The 21,212-nt window shown below is 51.2% G+C and overlaps 1 protein-coding gene across 1 annotated transcript; it reads left to right on the top strand.

The window, feature by feature from the left end:
- Positions 1 to 12,007: 12,007 nt before the first annotated feature.
- On the top strand, positions 12,008 to 16,420 carry LOC147668963 (uncharacterized). Its single transcript, XM_086948316.1, has 2 exons — positions 12,008 to 13,361; positions 16,398 to 16,420. The coding sequence occupies exons 1-2, from the start codon at positions 12,008 to 12,010 to the stop codon at positions 16,418 to 16,420; spliced, it is 1,377 nt and encodes a 458-aa protein (XP_086804442.1).
- The last annotated feature ends 4,792 nt before the right edge of the window (positions 16,421 to 21,212 follow it).

The following is a 21,212-nucleotide window of genomic DNA, read 5'->3' as shown; positions in this document are numbered from 1 at the left end:
ACCAGGTGGGAAGCGGCCTAGTGGCCCCTCTACAGCTGAAAATTGCTGCCATCCAGGCCTGGCAGCCCCCCATCACCCAAACCGAGGTACGAGCCTTCCTGGGCCTCACGGGCTACTACCGGAGGTTCGTGAAAGACTATGGTACCATAGTGGGGCCCCTCACAGAACTCACGTCAAAGAACCAGCCCAAGAAAGTCACCTGGACCCCAGAGTGTCAAACTGCATTTGAACAATTGAAGGCCGCCATGTGTTCCGCCCCTGTGCTCCAGGCCCCAGACTACAGCCGGGAGTTCGTAGTCCAGACGGACGCCTCCGACCAGGGCATTGGGGCAGTCCTGTCTCAAGTGAACACCGAAGGCCTTGATCAACCGGTGGCCTTCATCAGCCGGAGACTCCTACCACGGGAGCAACGCTGGAGCACCATAGAGAGGGAAGCCTTCGCTGTGGTATGGGCCCTCAAGAAGCTCCGGCCCTACCTTTTTGGCACCCACTTTCGGGTGCAGACCGACCACCGACCCCTGCAATGGCTGATGCATATGCGGGGGGAGAACCCAAAGTTGCTACGCTGGTCCATCTCCTTGCAAGGTATGGACTTCACAGTCGAACACCGGCCTGGGCCAGATCACGCCAACGCGGATGGCCTGTCCCGGTTTTTCCGCCTCGACGAGGAGAGTCCCCAAGAGGATGGGTAACTCTCCCCGCCTTCAGCTGGGGGGGACGCATGTTGGACAGGCCACATGAAGGGCCGCTCTCCCCCGGCCCAACCAGGCCTGAGTCCAGTCCCGCAAGTACCACACACCACCATTGCACGTCCTCCGTCCCCTCAGGGACCCCTGCCCTCGAGCATGTCGACCTCGTGGGCCCGATCCACTGCCGGCCCACGCGCCCAGCCTGGGGCGCCATCTTGGACACTCCACCACGAGGCCGCCTGGCCCCCGATCGACCTCAACCCTGGGCCTGGCCCGGCCTCAGACATTCCGGCACCACCCTCCACCCAGGAGGTGAGCGGGCTACTTGGCAAGTCAATGGGAGAAAGAGGTGCCGATGGCTCTCCCCCGCCAAGTGCCGCTCGCCCATCGCCTCCCCGGGCGCTGGCTCCACCCCCCTGCTGGGTGTCTGGACTCCCTCATCCCGGACCTCCCGACCTCCAAGTGCGAGGGTCCGGACATCAAAGCACGCCAGCCCTATAACTGGGGCAGCTCCAGAGCAGGAAGGCAGTTGTATCTTGGAGTCGAGAGACGTAAAGAGGAACTCATCCTGGACGGACTACTGGCGCTGCCGTAGCTCTGTCTTGTGCACCATCGTCCTGCCTGTTGGCGCTGCCACAGCCATCGTAATCCTCATCACCTTCATCGTCGTCGGGACCTGCTGGCGTGGCCGCGGACCGTTGTAACCGTCATCTTCACCGGGACCTGCAGGCTCCGCCGCGGACCGTCGTTTTCCTTCGTCCATCTCGGGACCTGCCTGGCTCCGCCGCGGCCCGATCATCTAGAACGCCGAGCTCGAGGATTGAGAGCTATTTTTCACTCGTTGGTAACAAAGACTGTCCCGCTACCCCTTTCCTAAACCAGAGACTAGAACCGAGGGGACCCCTGAGTCCAGACCTCCTTGTATCCATCATCGTAACCTAAGAATTGCATATAAAGTCTCGTTAACCTTCAACCTTGTGTGGTGTCCGTCTGTGGGGGGGAAGTTACTTATCTGTACAGTCGTTGGAGACGGCTCTCCCTGGAGACCTCTCCCCGTAACCTCGGCCGACCCTCCCGGTCCGTCTAACACATTTTATAATTTTGCAACAATTGCTAGGGAAAATGTTTCTATAGTTTTCCTTCCTTCCTGTCACAGCGCAGCAGGACGGATACTTTATCAAACTGGTACATTGGCACAATCACAAGAATGTACAGTTCAAGATGTCCTTGACTCCTTCCGCAGTTTGAGTCAAGCTGGTGTCTGCGCATGCTCTCTTCTCTTTCAAAGCAAGCCATAGTCTTGCTGGTTTCACAGGCAGCCACTTAATGGTAGACCACACTCACACTAAGGGTTGAATGAGGATTGATTACCTTACCCATCACGCCTCAATACCCCTTAATTTCCTTTTTAATAAAGCAGTGAGCCATGCTATTAAAACTTTGTTTAATGGACTCTACTGACTTTTTTTAGACTACACTCACGCTCACTATTGCACTTTTTTAGGCCCCTCACACTCACACACCCATTGGCAAGGAATAAAAGAACTCCGCCAAAGTGCAGCCCTCCGTGCTGCCCGACGGGCATTGCACCGCCAGCCTGTCGCAGGAGCAGGAAACCAATGATGACGCTGGACGGTCATCGGATGGGATGACAGCAGTCGTCCAACCGGTGACTTGTGTGAGGTATCCTTAATTCCGTAAAGGGTTCACATCATGCACTTTCCCTGTCATACTAAATGAGAGAAAGGTTAGTTTGAGCCAATCAGTCGGCTCCCTCTGGGGAACTCTGTACAATTACTTTGCTTACCAGGCCCAAAAATAAAACAAACACAAATAGAATATTAAGTTCATGTAAATCAGCCCATTATGTTTCCCAACTCCCTACTAATACCCCTTATAAATGTTTACCTAGCCAAGCTATTAGTGTAAAGCAGCTTTTCTATTATTTATGACAACATGCAAAATAAATTTGCAATGTGCAACATAGCATTTTTATGCATTTAGTGTAAAATCTATAAGCACACAGTTAATATAGCGCACACAGTTAATATAACACAAACAGCAACATGCTTTAGTGTTTTAGATAGCTTTTCATGCAAAAAGCATTTAGCCCCCTGTGTAGTGTTTGGTGCATTATTAATTCACACACATTATAAAAAGAGGTGTTATTAACTGAACATATTTATTAAAATATGCAACAAGTCAAAGTCTCTTATGACGGAAATAGTGAATGTAGATTATAAGGGATGAGCTGGGAAAGAGAGAAACATATTCTATTAATCTTCAAAGCTAAAAAGGCCACTTTTCTCTACATTGCAAAAACACATTTCAGACTGAATAGGCCTCACTTTCATGTTTTTCATGTGCCATGTTTTTAACTTGCACCAAAAGGTGCGTGGCAATTTAAATGCAGTCTGTCTGAAGCACAAAAAATAAAACAATGCCTGACTGCAGATGAAATCTGCTCCATCACTCTCACAGACTCTCACAGACACTCTCACAGACACTATCATAGACACTGACAGACACTCCCTCACAGACTCTCTCACAGACTCTCACAGACACTCTCACAGACACTCCCTCACAGACTCTCACAGACTCTCACAGAAACTCTCTCATAAACACTCTCAAAGACACTCTCTCACAGACAGACTCTCACAGACACTCTCTCACAGACACTCTCACAGACTCACAGACTCTCAGATACTCTCTCAGACTCCCTCAGACACTCTCACAGACACTCTCTCACAGACACTCGGTGCCTACTCTAATCATGGGTCCCACTCTGCAACTCCGGGCAATAGCTTGCTTAATCTTCACAATGGCCCCAACAGCGCTGGGATGCGCAGAGGTATACCGCTGTGGAACCCTTCCTGGCTTTCCCTGTGAGATGCCCCCTCCCGGGCACCCCCAAGGTGAAGCCAGGCATCCCAGCGCTGTTGGGGCCATTGTGAAGATTAAGCAAGCTATTGCCCGGAGTTGCAGAGTGGGACCCATGATTAGAGTAGGCACCGAGGCGAGAATTATCGAGTCCGCGGACATTGAGCCCAAGACCCTGCCACGTTGGGAATTGAACCCTGGTCCCGGGCCTGACCTCTGCTTCAGGGTCTGCCGCTTCTAACCAGTGAGCCACACTACCACACACACACACAACCTCATACACACACACACAACCCCCCACACACACACCCCACACACACAACCCCAACCCCACACACACAACCCCACACACACAACCCCAAACACACACAAAACCCCACACAAACACACAACCCCACACAAACACACACCCCTGCACAAACACACACCCCCCCACACACAACCCCACAACCTCACAGCCACACACACACAACCCCATAACCACAAACACACAACCTCACACACACAACCCCCCACACATAAACCCAAACACACAACCCCCCACACACCACGCACATAACCCCACACAACCACACACAAAAAACAAAACCACCCCACACAACCCCACACACACAACCATGTCCACACACACACCCACACACACAACCCTACACACACAACACCACACACCACACAGCCCCCCCACACACAACCTCACACACACAACCCCATACACACAACCCCCCCCACACACACCCAAAACCCCCCATGCACAACCCCCCACACACAACCCCCCCACACACCCAATACACACAACCCCCACACACACAACCCCCACACACACACCCCACACAACCCACATGCACACACACAACCCCCTACACACACACAACCACACACAACCCCACACACACACACAACCACACACACACAAGCAGACAACCACATACACTTTCTCTTTCCACAAAACTCTCAGAGACACTCTCACAGACTCAGACACACTTTCACACTCTCACAGACACTCTCACAGTCTCGCAGACACTGTCTGACAGACTCTCACAGACAAACTCTCACAGACACACTCTCACAAGCACACTCTCACAGACACTCTGTCACAAAGTCTCACAGACACTCTCTCAACACTCTCACAGACACTATCACAGACTCTCTCACACTCTCACAGACTCTCACAGACGCTCTCTCACAGACACTGTCACAGACACTCTCTCACAGACACTCTCAGACTCTCACAGACATTCTCTCAACACTCTCCATCTCTCACAGACACACTTTCACAGACACCCTCACAGACACTCTCATAGACACTCTCACAGACACTCTCTAACAGACACTCTCACAGACACACTCTCTCACAAGCACACTCTCACAGACTTTCAGACTCTCACACTCTCTCACAGACTTTCACAGACACTCTCACATTCTCTCACAGACTATTGAACAGACACTCTCTCACAGACTCTCACAGACTGTCTCACAGACACTCTCCCAGACACTTTCTCCCAGACACTCTCTCACAGACTGACTCTCACAGACACTCTCTGACACACTCTCTCGCTCTCTCACAGACTCTCACACTCTCATATTCTCTAACAGACTCTCACAGACTCTCTCAGACACTCACAGACACTTTCACAGACTCTCACAGACTCACACTCTCTCACAGACACTTTCTCACATACACTCTCTCACAGACTCACACTCTCACAGACACACACTCACACACTCTCAGTCTCACAGACACTCACAGACTCACAGACACTCTCTCACAGACAGACTCTCACAGACACTCTCACAGACACTCTCACAGGCACTCTCTCACAGACACTCTCTCACAGATACTCTCTCATGGACACTCTCTCACAGATACTTTCAAAGATACTCTCACAGACTCACAGGCACTCTCTCAACAGGCTCTCACAGACACTCTATCACAGACTCTCACACTCTCACAGACACTCTCACATACACTCTCTCACAGAAACTCTCACAGACACTATTTCTCAGACACACACTCTCAGACAGACACTCTCTCAGACACACTCTGACACTCTCTCACAGACACGCTCTCATAGACTCTCACAGACACTCTCACAGACATTCTCTCACTTTCACAGACACTCACAAACTTTCACAGACACTCATTCACACTCTCACAGACTCTCTCACAGACACTCTAACAGACACTCTCTCACAGACACTCTCACACTCTAACAGACACTCTCCCACCAACTCTCAAAGACACTGTCTCACAGACACTCTCTCACAGACACACTCTCACAGTGTCTGTGAGAGAGTCTGAGAGTGTATGTGAGAGAGTGTCTGTGAGAGAGTGTCTGTGAGAGTGTCTGTGAAACTGTCTGTGAGAGAGTGTGCAGGTCTGTGAGAGTTTGTGAGAGTTTCTGTGAAAGACTATGAGAGAGTGAAGCTTGAGTGTCTGTGAGAGTGTAAGAGAGTGTCTGTGAGAGTGTCTGTGAAAGTCTGTGAAAGTGTCTCTGAGAGAGTGTCTGTGAGAGTGTGAGTGTCTGTGAGTGTCTGTGAGAGTCTGTGAGGGAGTGTCTGTGAGAGAGTGTCTGTGAGAGAGTCTGTGAGAGAGTGTCTGTGAGAGAGTGTCTGTGAGAGAGTGTCTGTGAGAGTGTCTGAGGGAGTCTGAGAGAGTGTCTGAGAGTCTGTGAGTCTGTGAGAGTGTCTGTGAGAGTGTGCTTGTGAGAGAGTGTCTGTGAGAGAGTATCTGTGAGAGTGTCTGTGAGAGTGTGTCTGGGAGAGCGCCAGGATGCCCCGAGATGGGGCGGCAGTGCGCTTTACAAGTATACACACATATACATTTACATTTACATTTGTGTGTGTGTGGCGTTGTGTGTGTGGGGGGTTGTGTGTGGGGTTGTGTGTGGGGTTTTGTGGTGTGTGGAGTTGTGTGTGTGGGGTTGTGCAGTTGTGTGTGTGGTTCGTTGTGTGTTTGTGTGTGGTTGTGGGGTTGTGCGGTTTTGTGTTTGTATGGCTGTGTAAGGTTGTGTGTGTGGGGTGGTGTGTGTGGGGGGTTGTGTGTGTGCAGGGATGTGTGTGTGGGGGGTTGTGTGTGTGTGGGGTTGTGTGTGTGTGGGGTTGTGTGTGTGGGGTTGTTGCGTGTGTGGGGTTTTGTGTGTGTGGGGGGTTGTGTGTGTGGGGTTGTGTGTGTGGGGCGGTTGTGTGGTGTGCAGGGTTGTGTGTGTTTAGGATTGTTTGTGTGGGCACGTGTGAGTGTGGGGTTGTGTGTGTGTGGGGGGTTTTGTGGTTGTGTGTGGGGGGTTGTGTGTGTGGGGTTGGTTATGTGTAGGGTTGTGTGTGTGGTTATGGGGTTGTGTGTGTGTGAGGTGGGGTTGTGTGTGTGGGGGTGAGTGTTTGTGTGGGGTTGTGTGTGTGGGGCGTTTGTGTGTGGGGTTGTGTGTGTGGGGTTGTGTGTGTAGGTGGGGTTGTGTGTGGGTTTGGGGTTGTGTGGGGGGTTGTGTGTGGGGGGTCTGTGTGTGTGGGGTTGTGTGTGTGGGGGGTTGTGTGTTTGTGTGTGATTGTGTGTGCTTGTGTGTGTGGGGGGTTGTGTGTGTGTGGGTTTGTGTGTGGGGGTTGTGTGTGGGGGGTGTATTGTGGGGTTGTGTGTCTATGTATGGGGTTGTGTGTGTGTGAGGTGTAGTTGTGTGTGTGGGTGTGTATGTTTGTGTGGGGTTGCGTGTGTGTGTGGGGTTGTGTGTGTGGTGTGTGTGTGGGGGGTTGTGTGGTTGTGTGTTTGTGTGTGGGGGGGTTGTATGTGTGGGGTTGTGTGTGTATGTGTAGGGTTGTGTGTGTGGTTATGGGGTTGTGTGTGTGTGAGGTAGGGCTGTGTGTGTGAGGGTGTGTGTTTGTGTGGGGTTGTGTGTGTGGGGGAGTTTGTGTGTGTGTTTGGGGTTGTGTGTGGGGGGTTGTGTGTGTGTAGGTGGGGTTGTGTGTGTGGGTTTGGGGTTGTGTGTGGGGGGTTTGTGTGTGTGGGGGGGCGTTATGTGGTGTGTGGGGTTGTGTGTGTTTAGGGTTGTGTGTGTGGCATTGTGTGTGGGGGGGGTTGTGTGGTTGTGTGTGTGGTTGTGTGTTTGTGTGTGATTGTGTGGGGTATGTGTGTGTGGTGTGTGTGTGTGGGGTGTGTGTGTGTGAGGGTTTGTGTGTGTGCGGGGTTGTGTGTGTGGGGGGTTGTATTGTGGAGTTGTGTGTGTATGTGTGGGGTTGTGTGTGTGTGGGTATGGGGTTGTGTATGTGTGTGTGAGGTGGAGTTGTGTGTGTGGGTGTGTATGTTTGTGTGGGGTTGTGTGTGTGGGGGGGGGTTTGTGTTTGTGTTTGGCATTGTGTGTGTGGGGTTGTGTGTGTGGGTTTGGGGTTAGGGTTGTGTGTGGGGGGTTGTGTGTGTGGAGTTTGTGTGTGGGGGGTAGTGTGTGGGGGCTTGTGTGTGGGGGGCTTGTGTGTGTGGGGGTGGTGTGTGTATGGGGTTGTGTGTGTGTCATTGTGTGTGTGGTTGTGTGTGGGGGGGTTGTGTGTGGGGTTGTGTGGTATGTGGTGTGTGGGGTTGTGTGTGTGGGAGATTTTGTGTGGGGGAGGTGTTGTGGTTGTGTAGAGTTGGTTGTGTGTTTGTGGGGTTGTGTGGTTGTGTGTGGGGGTTGTGTGTGTGTGTATAGATGTGTATGGGGGGTTTGTGTGTGCGGTTGAGTGAGTGTGTATATGTGTGGGGTTGTGGTTTGGGGTGTGTGGGTGTGTGTGTGTGGGGGTGTTGTTTGTGTGAGTGTGTGGGGTTGTGTGAGTGTGTGGGGTTGTGTGTGTGGGGTGGGTGTGTGTGTGTGGTTATGTGGTGTGTGTGTGTGTGGTTGTGTGTGTGAGTGTGGGTTGTGTGCGTGGGGTTGTGTGTGGTGGGGGGTTGTGTGTGTGGGGTGGTGTGTCTGTGAGTGTGTGTGGTTGTGTGTGTAGGGGTTGTGTGTGTGGGGCTGTGTGTGGGGCTGTGTGTGGGGGTTGTGTGTGTCGGGTTGTGTGTGTCGGGTTGTGTGTGTGGGGCTGTGTGTGTTGGGTTGTGTGTGTGGGGGTGTTGTGTGTGTGGGGGTTGTGTGTTTGGGGTTGTGTGTGTGGGGGGGGTTTTGTGTGGGGGTTGTGTGTATGGTGTGTGTGTGGGGGTTTTTGTGTGTGTGGGGTTGTGTGTGCGTGGGGTTGTGTGTGTGTGGTTGTGTGTATGGGGTTGTGTGTGTGGGGTTGTGTGATGTGAGTGTGTTGGTTTGTGTGTGTGGGTGGATGTGTGTGTGTGGGGTTGTGTGTGCGTGGGGTTGTGTGTGTGGGGTTGTGTGTGTGGGGGGTTGTGTGTGGGGGGTTGTGTGGTGTGTGGAGTTGTGTGTGTGTAGGGGAGTGTGTGTGGGGGGGGGGTTGTGTGTGTAGGGTTGTGTGTGGGGGTTTGTGTGGTTGTGTGTTTGTGCCTGGTTGTGTGGGGTTATGTGTGTGTGGTTGTGTGTGTGTTGGGGGTTGTGTGTGTGTGGGGGTTTGTGTGTGGGGGGGTTGTGTGTGTGGGGGTTGTGTGTGTGGGGTCGGTGTGTATGTGTTGGGTTGTGTATGTGGTTATGGGGTTGTGTGTGTGGGTGTGAGGTTGTTGGGTTGTGTGAGTGGGGGTGTGTGTTTGTGTGGGGTTGTATGTGTGGGGGGTTGTATGTGTGTGTGTTTGGGGTTGTGTGTGTGGGGTTGTGTGTGTAGGTGGGGTTGTGTGTGTGTAGGTGGGGTTGTGTGTGTGGGGTTGGGGTTGTGTGTGTGGGGGGTTGTGTGTGTGGGGTTTGTGTGTGTGGGGGGGTTTGTGTGTGGGGGGTTGTATGTGTTGGGGGCTGTTGTGTGGAGGGGTTGTGTGTGGGGGTTGTTTGTGTGGGGTTGTGTGTGGGGGGGTTGTGTGTGTGGGGTAACAGAATAGGATGGGAGGTGAGGCGGTGAATGGGATGGAAGGGAAGAGGGAGTGACAGAAGGGGAAAGGATTAAAGAAGTAAAGAAGAAAGTAATGGAAATAAAGGGGGAGGGGAACAAGGAGGGAGAGGGGTAGTGGGAGGGTGGGGTAAAGGGAAAGAAGGGATGGGTTAGGGAAGGGTGGGGGAAGGGAAGGGAAAGGAAAGGAAAGGAAATGAAAGGAAAGGAAAAGGAAGAGAAGAATGAGGGGAAGGCAGAGGAGAAGAGAAAGGAGGAGAAAGGCAGGGAAAGGAAGGGGAAGGTAGGGGAGAGGGCAAATGAGAGGCAGGTGAGGGGAAGAGTAGTGAGGAGAAGGGTAGGGTATGGAAGACAGGATGGGTGAGGGGAAAGGGGAGGGAATGGTGAAGAGGAAGGGAGGTGAAGGAAGGAAGAATAAGGAAGAAAGGATGGGTAAGTGGAAGGGGAGCAGAAAAGGAGCAGAGGCGATCGGAACAGATTGGAAGGGAAAGAGGCTTTGAATGGGAGGGAATGGAGGGGAAGAGAAGGGAAGGGGTAGGGATGGAAAAGGATATAAGAGTGCAGGATGAGACCGGAATGGATTGAAGGGGAAGGGGAGGGGAGTAAAAAAAGGGGAGAGGAATAAAGAGTGATTTAGAAAAATGGAACTTAAAAGAAAGGGGGAGAAGGGGATATGAGAGGAGAGATAGGAATGTAAGGTAGAGAAGGAAAAACGGGAAAGAGAAAGGAAAAGGGAAGGGAAGTTTCAAGCCAGTATCAAGTCAGTATCAAGTCAGTATCAAGCCAGTATCAAGTCAGTATCAAGTCAGTATCAAGCCAGTATCAAGTCAGTATCAATTCAGTTTAAAGTTCGGCTTCAAGTTCGTTTTTCATTTGGTTTATATACTCACCTTGTCCCTTTCACCCAGCCCCGCCCAGTTCTTTTGGAGCCTGTGAGGCCCCGGCCCCCTCCGCCTCTCGGGGGCCTCGGCTCCGGCCGTCAGCTGTGGTCCTCTCCGTCCGGTGCTCATGAGTGCAATGCCGCGGCTGCCTGGTTACCAGCCTTGTATACCACGGACACGTCACAATAGACATTCAACCTGTCATCATGCATCACCGGTTTATGGGCGATGACAGGTGTGGCAGTGTAAGGGGGAGGGGGAGCAGCCGAGACACGGCTTTAATTCAATTACCTAAAAAAAAAGCAAAAATCTATTTAGTCACAAATGGATCCTGCGATGAGCCTCAACAAAGACGATCTAATCCTGCCCGACCTTCTCCCCCCTCAGTGGCCTCTCCTTGTCTCTGCTGCGGCGGAGGCCTTCCCTTTGCACTTAGCCTCGAACTTGTGACATCACAGTGGAGCGCCTGGCACGTCACAGGTGTTCCATCCACAGGATTCCCCTGTTGGTGCAGGCCTCGACCTCGTGATGTCACAGTGGAGGCCCTGGCACCTCACAGGTGTTCCATCCACATGATTCCTCTTCTGGTGCTAGCCTTGACCTCGTGACATCACAGTGGAGGGCCTGGCACATCACAGGAGTTAAATCCACAGGATTCTATTACAGGACCGGAGGCTTCAGATTATGCTTCTCTTTCCTTTACTGTAAAACTCACAGCAGCCAATAAACATACAGTTTATCAAGTTAAACTACATTAACCATCATGCTTGGCCCAAGCCACGCCTCCTTAGCCCTACAAGAGCCCTGGTAACAGTCCCAGCTTCCTCTTTCTTTGCTGCTCACAGCAAGAGATAAGTGCTGCTCCCATTATTCTGACATTGATTGAACAGTGTTTATTTCTTTATAGAACGAGTGTTCTTTGTTTCTATCTGCATAGATTGCTGTATTTACCTCATTGGTGTATTTGTATACGGCGCTGCCGTTTATTTGCCGATTTCTCACCTCATTGTGTTGTCCAGGGCTGCGCGCGCTTCGCGCTTTGAGGACCCGCTCCTGGGTCGGCGGTTACAGCCGCGTTGGTGGCGCTGCTGCGCTTGTGTTGGAGCCTCGCTCCTTTCTTCAAGCGCTTCGCGCGCCTGTACCGGCCCGCCCTGTGGGTGTCTCGTTTCCCCGGCCGGACTCTCCAGAGGCCTGAGGGAAGGCGCAAGGCTGCCCCTAATCGCCTGAGGCGCTAAACAGAGCCGCGAACCACACGGCAGGCGCGTGCAGCCCAAACCACGTCCATTGGGCTACGCCTAGTAGGATTTGGACTCGGTTGGGCTGCACACGCTCTGATGCTCGTTTTCCACCGTTTTACACTGCGTTTTCGACTAGGAGCTGGTGGAGGAGACGCCTAACTGGCTGCAATTAACAGTTTGCCTTCCTAGGAGTGCGCACACGCTCCATATATTGAATTTACTCGGCTCTGACGCCCACTGGGCTGCAATAATACCTATACAGCTTTGCTGAGGGGGTCTGGTACAGGAGTCTGGTGTGTGTTTGGTGTGCAGTGGGGCTGACCCCCCCTCTTACTCCCCTTGTGTCTGCCTCATTTTGGTGGTGTCATTCCCACTGTTATTTACAATGGAAGAGTGGGTGTATTTTGACGAGGAGGCAGGGGAAGAAGTTTATGGAGAGCAGCCTGCTGCTGCAGTTGAAGACAAGATTGTGGAGGCCTTAGACGCTTCGGTGCAGGCCTCAGTTAACAAGGCAGTCGAGAGCACAGTGCCTTCTACTGTGCATCAAGCATTGGCAAAGGCTCTTAAGCCTATTACTAAACAGTTGGAGAATTTTGCTAAAAGACATGGTTTCACTAAGGACAAGTCCACTAAGACCACTCCACCAGCTACGCAGGCAGGTAACAGTGACCGATGGCCACATTCAAGTGCTCTGCAATCCCTACCAGCCTCTGGGCAAGCTCAGGCTCTGCAGTTCATACCAGCGTCAGGGACAGAGCATGGATACTCTACAGGGGCCAAGGCCAAGAGCAAGCAACATTATGTAGACACGGACACTTCCACCACTACTGGTACTGATACCACTGATACGGACGAGGAGGACCCACCGAAGAAGAGGGCAAAACAGGCCTCACCTTCGGCGTCCGTCCCGAAAGTTGCTACACCTTTCACTTTCGATCCTAACGAAATTGTCCATCCCAGGTCATCTGACTGGGTCCCGGCCGCTGCCGTGGCGGATTATCTGCAAGAGAACCTCAGGAAAGGTTTTGACAAAGAGGTGCGTAACCGTTTACGCTCAGAATGCCCTCGACCTGACCTGGCCCATAAGGTGGCAGACACTCCTGAGATCGACGTTAGTCTGTTAACATTTTTGAAAAAGTTTGCCAAGGATCCGAAAAAGGGCATTGACCGCGCATGGCGCGGCTGCCAGGATAAAATGTTGGACGTAGTAGGCCCTTTGGCCAAAATACTTGAGATGGCCCTTAAGGCCAAAGAATCCAACGTTCCCGTAGACCCTGATATCCTGGCTGGATGGACCCAGCGGGCCATCTGTTTATTAGGAAACGCTAATTGCGCTCTTTCCACGGAGCGGCGCAAATCCCTACTGATGCGAATGGACTCGAACCTGACCGAATTGGCATCCGCGGAACCAGGACCCTTAGCAGAGGGTAACTTGTTTGGTGACCGCTTTGTGAAGGACGTCTCCAAGTACGTGGGGACCTTCACATCGCTGGACAAGGCTCAATCTGGAATCAAACGAGTATTCCATCAACAGGTTTTCAATAGGGCCGGACGAGGTCGGGGACGCTCGCCAGGCCGCTTCGCCAGTCAAGGTCCCCCCAGAGGCGATTTTGGTAGAGGTCGAGGAGACTGGGACTCTACCCGAGGAGGTACTTTCTACCCCACGAGAGGCAGATTCCACAAAGGCAGGTTCCACGGAGGTGGCAACAGAGCAGGCTTCCACAACCAGAACAATTCAGGTGAGCACACTCAATTGTTTTCCCTTTCCACTGGGGGGTCGCACGAGACACTTCTTTCACAATTGGGTTCTTCTGACACAAGATGCGTGGGTCCTGCAAACTGTACAGGGTTTTCAACTAGAATTCTTTCAGACTCCTACGCAGAGGTCAACCCCGAGAGCTCTCCTTTTTTCCCAACAAGAGATGACCTTTATAGACAACGAAGTAGAAGAATTGCTTCAGAAACAGGCTATTGCGGTGTGCTCACACAACCCGCAAGGGTTTTGCAGCAATATCTTCCTAGTCCAAAAGAAGGGAGGAGGTCACAGACTTGTGCTGAATTTGCGGGAATTCAACTACTTCCTAGTATACAATCACTTCAAGATGGAGGGCATCCATCTGTTGGCAGATCTGCTCCGGCAGGGCGACTGGTTGGTCCGTTTGGATCTGAAAGACGCCTACCTCTCTATTCCCATTTATCCTCCCCATCGCCGATTCCTGCAGTTTCAGTGGAACGGACGATGGTTCGAATACTCGGCCCTTCCTTTCGGGCTTTCCTCGGCTCCTTGGTGTTTCACCAAGGTGATGAAGCCGGTTGTCTCCCATCTTCGGGAACAGGGTATTCGGTTAATAATTTACCTGGACGACATCCTGATCATGGCTCAGAGCCCGGATCTGGTGTCGCAACATCTGCAGACGACAATTTTGTTGCTCCAGAATCTGGGATTTGTTATAAATCAGACGAAATCCGCTCTGATTCCGTCGCAGACGACGGACTTTCTAGGATTCGTGATCAACTCACAATCTGCTCAGTTAAGCCTTCCGAAATCAAAACTGAAGGATATCAAGAAAGAGATCAGTTCCCTTCTCACCCGTCAGATGGTATCTCTCAGGACGGTCGCCAGGATAGTAGGTCTATTGGCGTCGTCAGTACAAGCAATATTTCCGGGGCCGCTTCACTACAGGGCCCTGCAGAGACTGAAAATACAGCACCTCCAGAGGGGGCTAGCGTACTCGGACTTAGTGCCATTGTCACAGGAAGTGAGGGACAAAATGCAGTGGTGGTTGCACCAAGTAGAGGCTTGGAACGGCAGAGCCATTTTTGGTTCTCTTCCCGAGGTGGTCATAGAATCCGACGCCAGCCGTTGGGGCTGGGGAGCGCGCTGTGGCGCGGTTTCCACAGGAGGACGTTGGTCCTCTCAAGAGCTAGATTTACACATAAACTGCTTAGAACTCCTAGCAGGATCCTTCGCTATCAGAACTCTCTTGCCGCATCAGACGTCTTGTTGCATTCTCCTCAGAATGGACAACGTCTCGGCGGTTCGCTATATAAACAAGTTAGGAGGGACAAGATCGTCCATGCTAGTACAGGTAGCCAAGGAATTTTGGCGATACTGCCTCAACTGTCAGATCACGGTTATTGCAGAATACATACCGGGACAGTCCAATGTAGTGGCGGACTGGAATTCGAGACATCTGAGGGATTACAGCGATTGGAGGCTGCTTCCCCGGATGTTTCTCTGGCTACAGGACCTTTGGGGTCCTTGCCAGATCGACTTGTTTGCATCCAGGCTCAACAGCCAACTGCCCAAGTTCTTCAGCTGGAGGCCGGACCCAGCGGCGGCAGCGACGGATGCATTTCTGCAGGATTGGACGGGGGCAGTGAACTATGCGTTCCCCCCCTTTCTACTCATTCCACGAGTAGCGTCATACATTCTCAAGCAGAAGGCGGAGGTGATCTTAGTGACGCCTCTATGGAAGTCGCAACCGTGGTTCCCGACCTTGTTGGGGATGTGCTGCGACCTTCCACGGATGTTGCCCTGGTCGGAGTCCCTGCTCCTGGGTCCTCTGCAGGAGCAGCATCCGTTGATCTTGTCTCAGCGTCTAATGCTGATGGCATGGAGGCTTTCAGGCAACAATGGAGTTTGCCTGGAGTTTCAGGAGCGGCTAATGAATTCATCAAGCAGGCTTGGGCCCCTTCCACGCGAAAGCGATACTCTTCGGCCTGGAAGGGATGGTTACGTTGGTGCGTGGAACGGGACCTGGATCCCGTGGGGGCAGGCCTTTCACACGTCGTGAATTTTCTGACTGAAAAGGCGACGAGCGGTTTAGCCTATAGATCAGTGAACAATTTCCGATCTGCTATTTCGGCGGGTCATTCCCACATTGACGGGAAACCGGTAGGAGTTCACCCTTATGTGTGCAGACTCCTCAAAGGGATTCGGGCTGCGAATCCTCCCAAGCCCAAGTATTCGGGGCTTTGGGATGTTTCTTTGGTCATCAAGCTATTTGATAGCTGGCCCTCTAACGATTCGCTTTCTAGGAAACAGTTATCAGCCAAACTCGCTATGCTTTTATGTTTATCATCGTGCAGGAGATCTTCGGACGTGCGGGCACTGGACCTTGCAGGTAGAGTATTTACTCCGGAGGGAGTTTCCTTTACTATTACAGGCCGCACAAAAACTATGTCTAGGATGATTGAATATAATGCCTTTCATAGTAATGCTAAACTCTGTGTTGTCCAATGCTTGAAAGCTTACGAGGAGTGTACTCGTTCCCTGAGACCGACTGGTGTAACGCAACTGTTGATTGCAGTTCAGAAACCGTTTAAACCTGTGTCCTCTGCCACCATTGCCAGATGGCTTAAGTTTGTCATGAAAGAGTCGGGTGTTGATGTTCAACTGTTTGGGGCTCACTCTGTGAGGGGTGCTATGGCTTCGAAGTCATACTTGTTGGGAGCGAATATTCAGGATATTATGCACTGTGCTGATTGGTCGTCTGAGTCGACATTTAAACATTTTTACTATAAGCCGGTGGGTGACATTTCTTCTGTGGTATTTGATTCAGCGTTGAACTAAGCATAATCTGAAGCCTCCGGTCCTGTAATAGAATCAAAAATTAGCTAGCATTCGCGCCAAGAATTTTCAATTCTATTAAGGACACGGAGGCGAGGATTATCCCACCCGGCTATGTCATGTTATGATCATGCTTACCCACCCGTTGTTATGATTGCTCCTGTTTATACAGAGATTACGGGTTCTTTTATCTTTATTCTAGGTTCTGACAAGAAAAAAGAGTGATCCCTCTTCTATGGAAGACTGCAGATGGGACGCCATCCTCTATTTCCTCCAGTTGGAGATTTTCTGAAGTTGGAAGTGATTCCGAGTTATTCCACGTTGGAGTTTGTTAAGACTTTTATACTGAACTTATGTTGCATGTTCGTGCAAAGAAAGAGGAAGCTGGGACTGTTACCAGGGCTCTTGTAGGGCTAAGGAGGCGTGGCTTGGGCCAAGCATGATGGTTAATGTAGTTTAACTTGATAAACTGTATGTTTATTGGCTGCTGTGAGTTTTACAGTAAAGGAAAGAGAAGCATAATCCTCGCCTCCATGTCCTTAATAGAATTGAAAATTCTTGGCGCGAATGCTAGCTAATTTTTGATTCCCCTGCTGGTGCTGGCCTCAACCTGGTGACATCACAGTGGAGGGCCTGGCACGTCACAGATGTTCCATCCACAGGATTCTGCTGCTGGCCTCGACCTCGTGACGTCACAGTGGAGGGCATGGCACGTCACAGGTGTTCATTCCACAGGATTCCCCTGCTGGTGCTGGCCTCGACCTCCTGACGTCACAGTGGAGGGTCTGGTACGTCACAGGTGTTCCCTCCACAGGATTCCCCTGCTGGTGCTGGCCTCGACCTGGTGACATCACAGTGGAGGGCCTGGCACGTCACAGGTGTTCCATCCACAGGATTCTGCTGCTGGTGCTGGTCTCGACCTAGTGACGTCACAGTGGAGGGCCTGGCACGTCACAGGTGTTCCATCCACAGGATTCTGCTGCTGGGAAGGCGGGGCCCTAAGGCTGTCACAACTTGCACACACACACACACACATCCATACAAGCACGTGCAAAGACACTCACACGGGGGTCATCCGCTACAATTTACTATGAACTTTACCAAGAGAGCCCAATGAAGGCCACTCTTCATTGGTCACAGTGAGATAACTTCGAACCAATCACACCCGGGAGCAGTTGTTGCGTCCCTGCGGATAGATGGGTCTCTCCTCATGGACGGTATACCATTCACAGCAGGAGCTCTCATTCTTCACCAGGCTCGTAATGGGGTCTCACTTGTGTGAATTTCTAGAACAATCTTTACTGTGTGTTGCTCCGGGGTGCCTCTACTTTCCCTGTGAGTCTTACCATAGCTTCCAAGTTTCTGCGGTCATTGTGTGATGTGCCGCTCCAGTCCAGGTTTTTTCCTCTGAATTATGGGACGTGTAGTCCTGTTTTATAATGAAATAAACAAGACTACAAGTCCCAGAATTCCATGAAAAAACGTGGACTGGAGCAGCACAACACGGATGGACCTGGAAAACTTGGCAGCTCTGCGAGAAACCTGTGCTCAGGTCAGAAGAGCAACAAGACCCAACCTTTGGGTGGGGGTGGCAGGGAAGGGGGGCTAACACTTCCAGCAAGTGGTGCGGGCCAATAATTTCAGGCAATGCGGGCAGAGACATCTTTATAGCCAATATGAGGGAAAGAAGTGACACATGTTGTAGTTTTGACACATTGGACAAACCCACTCTGATTATGATTGAAAGATCCCCACGCACACAAAGCCCTACACGACCAAGGCCCGAGCTACCTCAACAGCCGAGTCAACTTCTACGCTCCCAAACGCCACCTCCGATCAGCCAACCACGCCCTCGCCGCCGTCCCCCGCATCCGAAGAGCGACTACAGGAGGAAGGTCCTTCTCCTACCTGGCCGCCAAGACCTGGAACTCCCTCCCTCCCGACCTGCGCCTGACCCAAGACCACCTCTCCTTCAGGAAGAAGCTGAAGACCTGGCTGTTCGAGCAGTAGCGGCTCCCCCCCCCCCCAGCGCCTTGAGACCCTACGGGTATGTAGCGCGCTCTATAAGTGTCACTGATTGATTGATTGATGGTTACCCTTTTATTCCTCACTAGAGTTATGTGGGGGCTAGCTACTAAGGCCAAATTGTTCATAGCAGTGTTTGATCCTTTTGCAGCACATGAATATTTTGATTCATGACATGTTACTTTATTGTTAGAAATGGGTTCTCTACTTAGCAGAGGTAGGTACCTTTGTCCAAATTGGGACTGTTGTTTCTAGTCAGGGTAAGGGGGATACACGCTCAAGATAACCCCTGCTCACCCCCTGGGTAGCTTGGCCCGAGCAGACAGACTCATCCCAAAGGCAAGAGTTTTCAGCTTTGATGAATTCTTTCATGGTTAGGAAGGTTAAAGGTGATTAATTATAGTTGCTTTCCTGTTTTGTTTTCTGGTGGACTGAGCTGTGCTGAAAGAATTGTGGTTGAGCAGTGGGAAGGCAAGGAGGAAGACTGACACTGGTGAGTGGGAATTATTTCAGGTGTGTCCTGCAGACCGCCAGGGTCAGTGGTGTGAAGGCCTTTTTAGTGTGTTGCCAAGGAACCAATATGTCCTTAGGTACTACCACTTCAGGTATTGCAGTTGGCTGATCCTTTCTGTTCTGAACTCGTCTAGAGGGGCTGTTGCTTGTGACTTACAGGCCCCTCGTCAGGTTTACAGGCCACTCAGAAGCTCTCCACATTGTTTACCGTTTACAGGCTGCAGAGCGGCTATTACCACATGTGTGCATAGAAAGAATGTTTGTTTAGACCAGTGACTATACATTAAGACACACATGTGCGCTTGTTTAGAATCCACAAAACATCAGGTTTACACCTACAGAGTGGAAAGACCATATAGGAAGCCATATTAATTTAGGAAAACATAATATTGCTTGAACATGTTGTTGGGACTGGAATGTCCCCTGTGAGGTATGTCAGGTTGCCCTATCCTGAAAACTTGACTGTGAGTAGTAGGTGTCCCAGAGATTATTTAATTTTGGCCCTAGCCTTGTGGTAATGTAGTGCATAGAGGCCTATGCTGTCCCTTGACGTGATGGAGGTCATGGACCTATCCTGTGACCTTGAGGGACATGTTAAGCATGCCCTCATTGTCCTGATAGTGAGCCTACCAGCCTACCACGGGTTAAGCATGTAGATCGATGGCACAGCATACTGTGTTTTGTGAATGCATAGTCATGATCAGACCTTTTTATCTGTGTCACTGGAGTGGAGGCCCCACCAATGTGAAGTTCTGCTTCAGTGCGCTAATCCTAACCCTTGTGCTAACATTCAAAATACATGCTGTGTGTGTTTATGTTGTGTCTCGTTTGGTACATGCAATATGTACACAAGTGTGCCCGTGTAATGGATGCCTCTGGATTCCATTCTGGAAGCCCCGAATCTGCTCCTGTGCCCAAGATGGAGGTGAGATTGAATTCCCAGACAGTGGAAGTGGTTTGCTGACATTCCTAAAGCTGGAGGGTGGAGACAAGACACCTTCAGAAAGTCACTGAAGCCCGTATGCTGGGAGGAGCTGCTGATTAGTCTTCCTGTAGCGCCGCCACTTGGAAGATGGTGGCGGTGAAGGGTGGGACTGAAGTCTCCTTTTCAGTGTGGAAAGGATCTTTTAGGTGAGCCAGCCTTTTGTATTTCCCCTGATCACTGCATAGTGTGGTTGTTGATACGCCAGGTATAGAAAGCTCATCTCTCTTTGTGCCTCTGTTGTGGTTACTCCTGGATGGAGACTACCGTACTACAGGGAGCATCACTCTGCTCTACAGCATACTGTGAGGACTGCTGTGCAACCAGAGCTGGTGTCTGCCTTACAGCCAACTTCCCAGTTGACAGGGGTTATTCCCTGGAGTCTTGTCTTGGTGGGAGAGCTGTATCTCTGATCTTAAGTGTCTGGAAGGCAGCCGGCCTACTGAGAGAGGGACATATCCTGCAAACCCTGCAGGAGGTGTTGGAGTAACAGATCCAGACCCTAGTGCTGAGGGTCAAACCAAGGGAGTCATGGAGACACCAAAGACTGATTGGTGAGTCCGATAGCATGAGCACAGTCTCTCCAGAAGTAAGGTGGCAAATGTAAATTGTAGATTGGCCTTTAACCTCCTGGCAGTGCAATAAGAACAAATGCGATTGTCCTCGCTGGTAAAGTGAAACAACTGTGACCATGGAGACCTTTGCCATCAAAACTTAGACTTGTGCCTGTGACCGCCACCACTGCTGCATTTACAAAGTGCTCACTGTGACTGCTAGCATGCCGCTGTGTCCCGGTCTAAATGGCTATCCATCTGCTGCTCAAGTGACCCAGAAGTAGCTCCAATGCCTGCATAGTGCTCCCACCACCAGTATCTGCAGTTGTCGAAGAACTCCAGCGTACCAATCGTACTACTCATCCTGTTAACAGCTTACCAAGATTAACGGCCCCTTCTGCAACCACCACGTCACACCCCAGAAATGAGAGGAAGTGGAGACACTTGCTATCAAAAGGACATGTAGACAGTGTTGTGGTGAGACTGTATCAAAGGAGACTGGATATTTTTTTTTACAGAGTTTTATATAGCACAAACTTGACCCAAAGTGGGTATCAGAGCGCTTTACATAGCACCAGTTACATTACATGAGGACACATTCATTTTTTGTTAGGCATGGGGAGATTAAGTGATTTGCCCAGAATCACAGGATGTTCAGCGTCATTGCTGAGACTCGAACCCAGTTCCCCAGATTTGAGGTTGACCGCCCTAGCAGTTAGGCTAACTAGTCTCTCCTGATTGAGCTGAGCTCAAATATTACTGAACTCGGGTGTCTCCGTCTGAGCCTTGAATCGTGTTACACAAAACTCTCTAACCTAAGGGGTACATGTCCAGATTCGCAAGAGGAGGGAGTATTGCTGTTCCCTTAGGGACCATTTGTGCTTGTTGGGGGTGGTGGACAGACCTTCTTGAAGACCTGCTAAGTGGGGGCTTCAGAACTGAA

This window comes from Lissotriton vulgaris, unplaced genomic scaffold (genome assembly GCF_964263255.1).
Source record: "Lissotriton vulgaris unplaced genomic scaffold, aLisVul1.2 SCAFFOLD_673, whole genome shotgun sequence".
Taxonomy (NCBI): Eukaryota; Metazoa; Chordata; class Amphibia; order Caudata; family Salamandridae; genus Lissotriton; species Lissotriton vulgaris.
This window is presented reverse-complemented; position numbering and strand designations above follow the sequence as displayed.

Coding starts and splice junctions, on each gene's coding strand:
- LOC147668963 (XM_086948316.1), top strand. CDS start 12,008: ATGGAAGAGTGGGTGTATTTTGACGAGGAGGCAGGGGAAGAAGTTTAT. Junction 13,362..16,397: donor CCACAACCAGAACAATTCAG/GTGAGCACACTC, acceptor TCTTTATTCTAG/GTTCTGACAAGAAAAAAGAG.